The sequence below is a fragment of the Heliangelus exortis genome, chromosome 5 (assembly GCF_036169615.1).
Source record: "Heliangelus exortis chromosome 5, bHelExo1.hap1, whole genome shotgun sequence".
NCBI classification, from domain to species: domain Eukaryota; kingdom Metazoa; phylum Chordata; class Aves; order Apodiformes; family Trochilidae; genus Heliangelus; species Heliangelus exortis.
The window spans coordinates 832,350-845,288 of record NC_092426.1 but is presented as its reverse complement, the minus strand read 5'-3'; the positions used below and the strand labels follow the sequence as shown (position 1 = coordinate 845,288).

The 12,939-nt window shown below is 44.2% G+C and overlaps 2 protein-coding genes across 3 annotated transcripts in view; one reads left to right on the top strand and one right to left on the bottom strand.

The window, feature by feature from the left end:
- FANCM (FA complementation group M) overlaps positions 1–12,939 on the bottom strand; it is a 61,528-nt gene that overhangs the window by 39,846 nt on the left and 8,743 nt on the right. The gene's annotated exons all lie outside the window — the stretch shown is intronic.
- Positions 3,527–12,783, top strand: LOC139796744 (heme-binding protein 2-like). Its single transcript, XM_071745084.1, has 5 exons — positions 3,527–3,792; positions 9,268–9,359; positions 10,479–10,620; positions 11,923–12,106; positions 12,527–12,783. Exons 1-5 carry the CDS (start codon positions 3,567–3,569, stop codon positions 12,696–12,698), a joined length of 816 nt encoding a protein of 271 aa, XP_071601185.1. The 5' UTR covers positions 3,527–3,566; the 3' UTR covers positions 12,699–12,783.

Here is a 12,939-nt window from a genome sequence, read left to right as displayed (position 1 = left end):
GGGAAACTACAATACTGTTAGGAATTTCCGGAGGAAATAAAATAAAATAAATAGAGAAAAGGAAACCCGATGACCTTTTCTTAAAATACAACCAAAAGCAGTCACCAAGCCACCTGGAAGTCTAAATACACAAGAAATGGATTTCTCATTTTTGGTAACATTTTAGGAGTTTAAAATTCAAAACTTTGTCTTTTACCAAACTGTTTGCTATTGTTGTGTTGTTTTTAAATCTGGTGTGTACCTGACAAGTGACTTTAAAAGGACAGAGACAGAAACATGTGTGCCTGCTAATAAAAAGAGAGATCAAGGAAAAATAAACCAAAAACCATTGAGCATGCACGGGATAACTCAGTGCCTTCTATTTCAATGGGATATCACTGAAAAAGCACTTTCCCATCAAATTCTAAACAGTTGGACAGAGGACATTTGAAATGCTGAAGACCAAGCACAAAGTGTCTCTAATAGTGCAAATGGAGGCAGTCTGAACACAAATATGTTTCTCTAGAAAAAAAATTGATGCCTTCATTCAAAAGCAATGCCCACAGAAATACAATATTTCAGCACTGGTTTATTATTTCCCACACTTGTTGCACAGCTTTTTTTTTTTTTTTCAAAACCAAATTTCCATTACGTGTACTTTAATGTTTCATCCCTTGACCTAGTTTATAACATGCAAGAAAATCATATTGTCACTGTTTGCTCAATGTACATCTCTGTCCAATTTAATCATCTTCTGCAAAACAAACCAAGGAAAACCATTATGAAAGCCAGCAGGATCCAGTCACCTGGAGCTTCAGAACTACCAGGGAGCAGTAAACATAACCTACTTAGAAGAGACAGAGAAACAAGTGCTGCTCAGAGTGATTAGATTTATCTTGCCTCTGTACCTCTATTTTTAATTAAAAGGCTAATACTTCTGGAAAGTCTCCTCAGTCTTTCCAAAACATTTCAGCAATATGCTACCCACTTAAAAGCAGACCTGCTTTTAATTAGTTTAAATTAATTGCTGAATAAGATTCACGGCTTTCTCTAGCTTGCTGACTTCAAAAAGCTGACAGATTTAGTACCAGTGTATAAGGCAACTAGTAAAGTTATCCCATACTGCACTGAACTTGCCAAGCCCAGAGAGGTTTTGCTGCACAAGGGACCTTTCTGAGCAAATCACACTGGTTTTTTGAACCTTCCACCTTAGATCAGCTTAGGACCTGTGCTTGGAGCTACAGCTCTGGCTGAGGGCTGCCCTGTGTATGACAAGCAGAACCAGCAGGGCAAACAACTGTTACACCCCACAGAAAACTTCTATTAATCTGTTTTCTCTTGGCACGACAAAAACAAAAGCTCCAATTATTTTCCTGCAGATCTCCAAGCACTCCTTGCCAAAGAAAGCCTCCCACACATAAACGTTTGAGCTGTGTGGTGTGTTGGTGAGGTACTGTGGCACCCAGAGCTGGGGGAAGGTTGATGTGCCCCACCAACACTGCTCGGTGTCAGCCAAGGACCACGGGAGCCAGGGCTGGGGAAATGACACAGGCAGCTCCAGAGCACAAATCCAGATTCCTGGTGTGGACATCACACACTGCTCCTGCTCTCTGCTCCAGGTTTTCAGATTTCTCAACAAAGGGAGCAAAGGAAGACAAGCATGGGAAAGTGGAGAGTTCCTGCAAGCTCTGGCCCCAGCACCTAGAGCTGGACGGGCAGCTCAGAGGGTGTATGTACCATGGAGGAGGAGCTGTGATCACTGTGCTGGGGCACAGCAACCTCACCCTGCTGGAAGGCATTAAAGCAACCAGGGCCATCTACAGCCCCGGGGAAGAGCAGCCCCAGGGAAGGTTAAATGAAGATCCAGAGCATCCATTGCTTTGCTTTAGGACTGAAACTTGAAAGGTCTGGGTGTCACAAAGTGTGCTGCCTCAAGAAGCCAAAGTGCAATAGCCTAATACCCCTGAAAGCAACTCCCAGGAAGAAGTCCCAGGAACAATCCATCATTCATCTCTGCCAACCATAACTCCAGGCTAAGTGAAAGTGTCTTGAGACTCCACCAAAAGAGAAAGTACCCAGGGAACTCAGTAGTGACCAGACAGCTGCCAGCCCCACGAGGGTGTCTCATGGTGCACCTCACAGATACCCTTTTAGTGACCACAGAGAAGCTTTTCAGGCACACGGATCACATGAAGTTTGCACACAGAGTGGGAACAGATCATTGTAACATTTGATGCAGCCTCTTAGGTCACAGCATAGTCTCTGAAAGAAGGGAAGGAGGACGATTATTAATAGGGAAAAAATGTGGGTTTATGACAGGGAAAGCAACTACAAGAGGCATTTGGAGCTATGACAAGTGCTTTAGTTATTTGCCCTCTAGAACTTTGGAGACAGGACAAACAAACTCTAGCCAAGAGGGAGAAAAGTGCTATTTTCTGGAAGCTTTCTACCTTTCCAGTGTTGCAAACAAAGTAGCAGGGAAATGGCAGGGTACAATGTTCTTAAGCCAACCTTACACTTCTCCCAAAGCAATACTGATCAGCCTGGTGATGATCTTGGCACTTCTGAAAGTTTTGTTGCCAAGTTTATATTAACTCCTTCAGACACCTGACAGTCTGCCCACTCTCTGGGAATCTGCTGCTCATTGCCCATACACTGTTCTTCCCTAGGAGCTGCTCACCAAAAAAGACACAAGAGTTTGTCCTCTTCTGACATATGGGTTTTTTTCTATTACAGCAGTTTTCATTTCTTAAAAGTTACAAAAAAGAAAGCCTACAGCTTTTACTTTTCCATTGATTTCACTGAGAATATTTTTACACTTTTACTGTGGAGGTTTTAAGACAGAAACAAACCGGGAGAAATGGGGGGGGACACCAACAAATACAACAAAGATAATTTTTGTTCATCTGCAGAAACAATCAGGTACTTTACTATATGAGCAATGGCAGTGCCTAGACACAAATCATGACACATCTTCAGTATTCTATCAAAGTTAGCCTTGTGTATGCAATCACTAAACACATCACACACCAAGATCCAGTTAGACACACACAGCAATCTGTGCAGGTGCTTCTTCAGCACAGGATCTTAAACTCCTAACATCTTTCTCACAGTAGCCAGCCAATACTTAGTGTTTAAAAAACAAAACAAGTCACAAAAAAAAGAGAAAGACTAATGGGATCTGAAGAGTGTGTGTGTGGAAGGATGATGAAGAGAATCGGTAGGGAAGAGAGCATGACTTCCTAGTGAAAAAAATATACTAACCTACAAACTTTTACCAGATCTACACTGCTTGGACCCTTCACACCGGCTGAAGGAGCCGAGCAGCAGCCGATGAGCTCTCCCTGCAGCTCTCAGGTTCGGGCTCCGGTTCGGTGTCCCAGCAGTGTCCCGGCACTGGGCGGGCAGGGCAGGGCAAGGCGGGGGCGGCCCCTGCGTGTGCCAGGGCTCCAACCCCCCCGCCCTCAAATCCCTGGGCAGGGCGACAGCCCTTCATAAAGCGGCAGCAGGCAGGCAGGCAGTCCTGCCCAGCCCAGCCCAGCCCAGCCAGCAGCCCGGTTCGGTTCGGCTCGGTTCGGTTGGGCGGGATGGAGACGGGCGGATGCCGCATGAGCGGCGCGGAGCCGGGAGCCCCGGCCGCGATCACCCTGGAGGATCTGGAGGGTCTGGGGGAGGAGGGCCCGGACTCGGCGTACAACAGCAACGGGAGCAGCCTGGAGGAGGAGACGGAGCGGATGGAGGACGAGGAGCAGGAGAGGCTCCTGAGCTACTGGCAGAGCGTGGGCAGGGGGCACCAGGTGGACGTGCCCAGGGGTAAGAGCCGGGCGGGCGGCGGCAGCCACAGCCGCTTCCAGCCCCGCGGGGGGGATTAGCCAGGCGGGATTTCCCAGCTGAAACACGGACCTGAACCTTCCCGGTTATCCCTGACCTCCGGGTGCAGGGGGTCCCTCCTCTCGGCACCTCCCCGAGCTCCCGACCCCGAGTCCGGCACCTGCAAAGGAGCCTCCTGCGGAGGGACCCCGGGGGCTGGCACCCCCTGAGCCCCGGAGAGGTGTGGGGCAGGGCCGGGAGGAGCAGGGGGACCCTCTGACCCCCCCAGCCCGGCACAGATGGGGCATTGCCATAAACCCCCCCCAGCTCCTAGGGAGCTCCGAGCACACAGGGAGGAGCCGGGGAGAGAGCTCGGCACAGGGGGACTCGGAAGGGTTTTTCTAACTTAAGAAAAGTGGCTGTAGAAGTAGTGGGTTGATCTGTTTATAGTGAAAAGTATAAAATAAAGACTGATGGGAATTTTCAGTCTTAATTAAAAGTTAAATTGCCTACGTGCAAAAGCACTCCCCTGAACAATCTCCCCTGGCAGTCCCTATCCAAGAGGTACCCGAGATCCTGACAGACTGTCCCAGGGTTTGCTGGGCTTTGCTTTTCAACCGTAAGCCTCCCAGGCTTATCTGATTAAGAAATTGTTTATTTCCGATTTTAAGCGAGGCTGAGGAATCTGAAAGAACAACAGATCGGGAAATAACAATAGGAAGAATAACAAGCAGGGGAGAGCAGCTGCAAACAGCTCATTCAGAAACTTTTAACTCATCTGCACTGTCCTGCAAAGAACAGCAGAGGAATCTTTACCGACTCTGCTCTTCAGATCAACACCTTCTCAGAGGACAGGAAGCAGCAGAACCTTGAACAGGCTGTGCTAGACATTACCAAAATTAAACGGCATATTTAAAAACTTCTTCTATACTCCAGCACAGCAAAGAGGGTACAACCTCCTTTTCAAGTCACCTCTAGAAGTCTCATCTTACCCCTCTGTTTTAATAGTGGAAAATGATGCCCTGTCAGGCAGTAAAAGAGCAGAATTCCCTGGCATGCCCCCAGGGGTGTCTGGGGATTCCTGTGAGACCAGGGCTGGTATGTTCCTCCTGAAGAGGAGCTTCGGGTAGCTAAAACCAAGATTCCTTCCCTCAAAACCACATGATATCCTGAAACACAGCAATTTCAGTGCCCTGTTTCACTAAGATTTCTTAGGCAGGATATCAAGTCCAGGAAATAAGTTAGAAGTAGCATTGTACCACATTTTAGTTACTGTATCATAAAGGGCTTACTTTAGAGTGCTAAGGTAATGTTACAACAATCTAAACAGAAGGTATTTTCTACAGATGTTGTCCTCTTCTGACATGCTTTTTTTCTATTACAGCAGTTTTCATTTCTTAAAAGTTACAAAAAAGAAAGCCTACAGCTTTTACTTTTCCATTGATTTCACTGAGAATATTTCTACTCTTAGGGCTACACATCAAGAGCAGCCTCCATCTCAACTAGAACAGCCCAAAAGAGTTGGCAGATGAGTGTACATGGTCCATTCAAATCTCAGATGAACTGTTAATATTGATGATTATTACCCACTCAGCTAAAGTGTACTTCAGCCTCAGGGAACCACAGAAGAAACACAGATAACTTTCTCCCTGTCTGTAGGCAGAGACTGCATCTCCTGGTTAGTATACATGGTTAGTATGCCCCAGCACTGGAGCCAAAGTGTAAGAAAATACAGAAACTTTCCCTGGCTGACTATTAACTGCCAGCCTGGTAGACAGAGTACTTGAGACATTAACAACAGGACTTATGTCTTCTGAGGTAAAGCCTGAAAGTAAGAACATCACCACCCCTCTCATCAACTGCTCTGAACAGCCACAAGCTCTGACACATGGCTTGTTCTGGGCTGACAAAGTACCTTCCAAAAAGATGAGCTGCTTTGTAGCTTTTGTTAGCACCTTTAGTGGGTAACAGGAGCACTGTAATCCTGGTGAAAATGTAAGGTTTTGTGAGATGTGAACAATAGATATTTATTTGGCTGTTGTATTAATTTATCACTGTCAACAGCGTCTTATACAGACTGACTGACCCTGCAACAAGAAGGTTAAAGAAAGTTAAAGATGCAGGACAGTATAATCTAAATTTCTTGGCTTTAAAACTCTATCTACTCCCAGTAGAAGGAAAACATGTGACAGCAGTTACTTAAAAGGTCTCAGATCTGATTCCAACACCAGAACACTCAATATCAGGCTCAGGAAAAGTCACTGCCTCTCAGGACCACCTACTTGCTAAAGCATGAAGTTGTCCCTGGGTGCTCTGAGGTCTGGCACCCAGGCTCCAGCTCAGACTCCAACCTCAATTGCAGGTGGTTTCTCTCAGTCCCAATGTCCCTCTTGTGAGGGGCAGCCAAGCTCTGCTGGGCAGCCAGAACACACCATCTCACCATGGCTTGGCTTGGGAGGGACCTTAAAGATCACCCAGCTCCACAGCCCTGAGTGGGCAGGGACACCTCCCACCAGCCCAGCTTGCTCAAACCCCATCATCTGTGGGTTGAGGGAAGCTTGCAGGGAGGGACCACAGACTGGCTCCATGGGCCATGCCCATGCTGAAGCCCAGCCCAGAACCCAGCCTGCTTCACAACTGGTGCTCCTGGGCCAGCCCAGAACCCAGCCTGCTTCACAACTGGTGCTCCTGGGCCAGCCCAGAACCCAGCCTGCTTCACAACTGGTGCTCCTGGGCACCTCCCAGAGCTGCTCCCTGCTCCAGTGCCTGTGTCTGCTGGTCTCATCCTGCAGGTTTTGGTTCCCAGCATGACAAGGGCTGTCTCCTCTGCTCCAGAATGACAGAGTTGTGCGTGCAGGACAGCTGAGAAGTGCCTCCCACTTCAGGGACACTCAGGTCTCATCAGACACAGATTAAACCAGGCAGATTAAATACTGCTCACTCTTGCTGCTACGCACAAGTCTTGTCAAACGTGCCTTATCAGTGTAAATCCCTCTTTCACAATGCTTACCCAGAGTAGCAACAGCAATCACAGTTTTGAAATTTAAGTGACCCAAGCCTTTACCTGCAGCTCATCTTGCCTTGCTTTGTCACCCCAGTGTCAGGTTTGCAAGCTGGGACTCACAGCTCACATGCCAGGCAGCTCACTTGGATTTGGGCAGTATAATCTAAGTATTTCCAGGTTAATATAGTTATAATCCAAATGTTCTACTGCCATGGATTAATAGATTGGAGAATAGCACTCCTGAAAGGACTTCAGTTAGTTGTAATCCCTATCCTGTGCAGCAAGATGGAAAACAAACAAACAAATGCATTTATCAATCAAGGAATATTTAAAATGGAGTTGGCTTTTTTTAAAGTCCTAAATGTTTCCTAATTCTTTAGTACCCTGTAGGAAATTCTGCACTGAAGTCTAATCTACTTTCATCTTTCTCTAAGTCTCCAAAAGACCAATTTTACATGCTATTGCTTACATTCTAAATGTGTTTTGGTTTGTTTGTTTAAAATTAAATGAGGTATAGCTCTTCCCCTTTATTAAAAGGGTCTTTGCTATTACAAACAGCCTCAAAGCTCAAACCCCTGCACTGGGTGTGAGGAGACAGAGCTTTGATTCCCACCTCAGCTACAGATTTACTAGGGGACCTATGCCAAATTAATTCTCCTGCTTCTTAATTCTCCTCCTCTCTGAAACACAGGTAATAGCACTCTTTTCCCCATCCTCCTGCCCTTCCCAGCTAAGATACTGAGGCACTTCAAACACCCAAGAGCAGAGCTGTTACTGCAGGTGAAACATCATCACCCCTTTTCTTGCACACATACCACAAGGGAGTATGGCAGAAATTCACAGCCTGGTTTTCAAACACTCCATAAAAATGAAGTTTCTAATCCACTATCAAAGCACACTAATGCTTCCTGAAAGGCAAGGGACTAACTCCTCTGGAAGAGAAGCACTCTGTGCCCAAGACTAACCTTGTATCCAGTTTCCAAGCCTGTCTGATAGGGATCAGCTTATAAGCAGAGTTTATTCATGAGCTAGAATTGATGTCATAGTTGCAAATACACCTAATCCAACCAGATTTGAATTACAAAACTGCAAGAGAACAGAAGCACTAGAAGAGGCTAGTGTACTATATGCCAGTATAATATATTTGTTCCTTCTTCCATTAGAGTTTGGCTGGGAATTTTAAAATTAATACAGACTGGGTGATTGCTATTGTCATTGCACCTAGAAACAGAGGATAGGTTTGAGGTTTAATTTCTTTCAAAATGGGAGAATCGTATAATAATAATAATAATAATAATAATAATAATAATAATAATAATAATAATAATAATAATAATAATAATAATAATAATAATAATAATAATAATAAATCACAGCACATTTCAGTTCCATTTCAGTGTTGCTAAGTGTACATTTGGGTGCCTGAGTTCTTCAACAAGAGCCAGCTCCTAGCATGACACAGTGACCAGCCACCAAAACCTGTGAGTTCAGAGCAGAAATGTCAGGCTGTGCTCCCAGCCCTTCCTCTGAGGATGGGCAGGCCCCCAGACACAGCAAACCTGGGAGGGATGCAAAGCAGAGTGTCCCTTTAGCCAAATAAAGCTGGAATGTTCCATCTCTGCCTTCCTAATGCTCTGAGGTGACTCTGACTGCCTGAGAACATTGAATTGCTCTGAAATCCTGACTTAGGGAACACTAACACTTGCTATGCTCTGCCCCCACCTTTATGTGAAATGCATGTCAGTTTGGTAGCTTGTTAATAGTCACCCCCAAACAACAGTCCTTGTCCCCTTCCAAGCTGAAATACACCCTCTCACTTGGGGTACACAGCATCTGAGCAGACAGTAGGCACCTCTAAAGCTGCTGTGCAACAAAAAGCAATCCCATTAACAGAAATCTATGCTATAATTTCCTTGTTAAACAATTACATGTCATAGGAGAAGTTCTCCAGTGGAGTATGCATTAAAAAATTTCAGATTTCTGCATCTTACTTGTCTGTAACTTAACAGGACACTTTTCTCCTCCCTCTCCTATAGTTTCTGCACTTCTATCCCCCTCCACACCCCACCCTCACTTTCTCCCCTCCAGCCTGAGCACCTCAGGTCCTTTTCACCAAACCCAAACCACCTCCAGCTGATCAATGCCATTGCTGCACCCCAAGGCAGCAGAGCAGGTGACAGGCTGCTCCCTGGGCCTGTCCTGGGCAGTCTCCTTCTGGAGCTACAAACCAAAGCTCATGCTCTCTTCTACCTCTTAAAGACAACAGTTGTTTGCCTTTTATTGCAAACCCCTCTCCTCCTGTCAGAGCTTGCATTAAAAACAAACATTACCCAATTAGTTAAGACCCCAAATCCCCTTTTACCTCAGCTCGCTACAGAGTTGCCTGAAGTTTAACCCAGAGCAAGAACGAAACACATTTTACTCTTTTTCTACAGCTTCAAAGCTAAAATTGGCAATGTCTTCTTTTGCTGCAGACATGGCCGAGCCAATCCAGCAGCTGACCAGGAACAACAGTCCCCAGGAGAGACAGAGCATCCCCTTCACCCTCATCCACCGCAAGGAAAAGGTACCCGGGACCTGCCCTGGGGACTCTGACACTGCTGTCACTGCTCCCAAAACCATGTTTCTTTATAAATCTGGTTTAGCCAGTTAGGATTTGTAACATCCTAAGTGCAGAGCTAGGATAATTACATTTTGGTTTTAAGCTTTCTTTTTTGTAAAGGTAGAAACTAGCAGGAATGTCAGGAGGAGGCCAGGAATTACACTCTTTGTGACATTTTATAACTAATTTCATACAAACCCCTCAAATTTTGACATTTGTCATAAAATAACCATTGTCCTCACTTAAATCAATGTACCTGCTGCTTTGCACCATAGTGTTAATACAATCTTAGGAAAGAGTGCTAGGAAGGTATTAGTATCTGAATTTAAAACTAAAAGTCTCTTGTATCAGAGGTCGTGATCAAGCAATGCAGCAACTTAAAAATCCATCCTATCAAAACCACTTTATCTTCTAATGACAACTTGAAATTCATGTTCAGCAAAATGTTTATATATATATACAGGAAATGTGCAAACTAGTGGCAACCTTAAATACATGATGAATCAAGAAAGTCTTTACTAACCACATATAAAGAATCCTTGTCACATTTCTTTTAAATCTGTGTGATTCAAATCCATAAATATCACAGTTTGTCCGAGTTTCTTTCAACTAAACAGTCTGGGACTCCTGACTTTTTATGTTGTATTTAAATGCATTTATTCCTCATTACTACTGTAATAACAGTAGACTAAAAAAATAAGGTTAATTGCAAATAAATATTTTATACTGCAAGTCCAAAAGATGCCAGTTCCTTCTGCTAAAGGACAGCTACCTAGAAGTCTGCTGAAATAAATTCTGGTCCAAGACCAGCAGCATATTCCTTCTTGAATAAGAGGAAGGACTGAAACTTAAGTGTTCTTTTCAAGATCATTGAAGCACACGTGAACTAAGAATTAAACAGTATGTGCCCAAGGTTTAGCTGGCACAGAATTCAGATCATTCCTCCTGCTTGCCAGTCTCCTGGCTGTGAACCTAGAGAAGCTGATTTCTTTCTGTTGTAAGTAAAGAACTGAAATATTGTTTGAATTTCAGCTGTTTGAGTTTTTTTTAAAATACAAACTTGTTCTGTTCCTATGCCTGCAGCTTGGAGATCTGCTTTATGAAAAACGTCAGTATGGAAAAGCCAAGTGGGCTTGCATAAAAATGAAGGAAAAACAGTATGAACAGAGCATATGCCTTGGATTCATGAAGCTTATGAGGTACATTTGTGAGCAGAACTCCTCAGGTAATTGGTACCACAATTCTACCCTCAAGTTAAAACACTGCACTAGCTCCTCCTGACTTGAGAGATGCCCTGATTAGCTGATTTCAGACAGTTCACCCTCTCTGTCTGGACATTTTCCTGTAGCAGAGCCTTCCCAGCAGGGTCTAAACCCAAGTGCTGCTGCCTCTGCACACATGAGAACATCTAAAGGGGGTGACCCCAGGTTCCAAGGGCACTGAGACCACTACAGCAGCTGTCACTGTCACTGACTCTGCCTGGTTTTAAGCTGCCAGCTATAAATTAGGCTTTTGCTACATAATCTTAGTGGTTAGGTTTTCACAGCAGCACTGAAACCATGGATTCTAAGGACCTGTTCAGAGTGTAATGCCAAGAGAGACCATCATGTTTTGCCTCCTTCATTTTAGTTCATGATACTCAACTGGTGCCTCCCTGAATGGACACCAAAGATTAGTGTGGTTGAAGCATATTCTTCAGAAAGATAATCCAGGTTTAACTCAAATATTTGAAAACAATGGCAAGCCTACACATCCTTGATAGTGCTTATGTCTGCATAGAAAATGTGCACCAACTTTCCAGCCCAGTTTAATCCAATGCCCCTTGCTTTGTCCTGCAATAGCACCTATGTCCTAATCATGTCACCTTTCCATTTTTGTTCCAAGAAACTATAAATATTGACCACCTTAATCAGGTATTTTCCCTGCTTTCCCCCTTTTTTTTACACATTGCCATGGCTTAAAAGTAATTTTGGCTCCAGAACAGTACAGTTTTGTTTTCAAACTGTGTGCAGAAGCAGATTTCCCAAATCTAGTCATCTGCACAATCAAAACAGTCAACCTTTTCCTATAGGACTGCAAAAAATACAGCAACACCTTTGATAAAAGCAAATCCTCAAGGAGTCCACAGTGCAGCCCCCCCTTACCCTGCCTACATTCTTTGTTCCCAAGTATTTAAATTATGATCCTAGATCAGTTTAAATGATAAAGAGGAGGAAAGTCAAGCTCCTTACCCTGCATGGACAGGAGAGCTCACCAAACACCACATATTAGACATGTACACACACACCTGCACTTGTGTGTATATATGTATATATATAATCTAAACCTGCACACACAAAAACTACAAGGCATAATAAAATGCTGCTTCCACTCAGAATACACCAGCCTAAAACATCCTGCTGAACTTCTTGTAGAATGAAGCTCTGTGGTACTCACTGTGCACTTTTCAGTATCAGTTCAGCATCAACTCAAGCACATGATGTAGACCTCCTTGTATATTTTCTAAAAGCCATGTCTGTCTCCTCAGGACTGTACTTGGGGATAACAATACCCATTGTGACCATAGTCCATACAAATGAGTCTCAGTCAGAGATGACACAGTCAGTGACAGTAGCATACTACCTGCCTGAAGTGCTGCAGGAGGAGCCTCCTCACCCCTTTGACTCTGACATCATCATTGAAGAATGGCCTTCTACTATTGTTTATAGTAGGTAAGAAACATTTTAACTTTGTTCTATTAAAAACTGTAAATGAGGTTTTCAGTTTGGGCACACCAAGTTCTAAGAGCCAACAAACAGTAAAACTTCATTTTGAGGAACTGTTAAAAATTTTTTTTTAAGTCCTGCCTGCTTTATAAGATTGGGATGTCCAGGTAATCATGGTTACTGCCTTACTTAGGGAAATGCTGCATCTGTAAATGTGAGATATAACAGCACCTCAAAATACAGACTGCTCTGTATAGCTGGGAACTGTTTGACATCACTGACAATATTAAGGAAAAACTATTATGTGCTTGAGAACACAGGTAGCACCCACTTGAAAACATGGCTAAATAAATCAGAGGGAGGCATTCCTAGGCTGTGGGAAAACTTGATTTTAAAACAAACTTGATATGAAGTTAATTGTTACAGGAGCTTCAGAGGGATCACCAATGAAGACTCCATAATGAGAGAAATAAACCTGCTGGCAGAAATCCTGGAGCATCCCGAGTTGTGTTTGCAGGACACGTTCATCATTGCAGGATACACAAACCCAGCTGCTGCCAACAGACACAACGAGATCTGGTTCCTCCAGAGACCATAGGCACAGGAGCCCCCTCTCCCTCCCTGGCAGGCACCTCAGAGCAGATACCCAGCCCTCCAAGATTTTAGAAATGTGGCTTTTCAGCCAGGTTAGCAAGGCAGTCACTCCAGCTCCAGAACCACACAGGAACACACACAGGTTCCTATAGCAACTTTTACAGTTTTTACACAACTTTTATGGAGGTTTTTAGCACCTTACAAAATAGTGCACCTTATCTTTTCTTTTTAAATTTTTTTTTTTA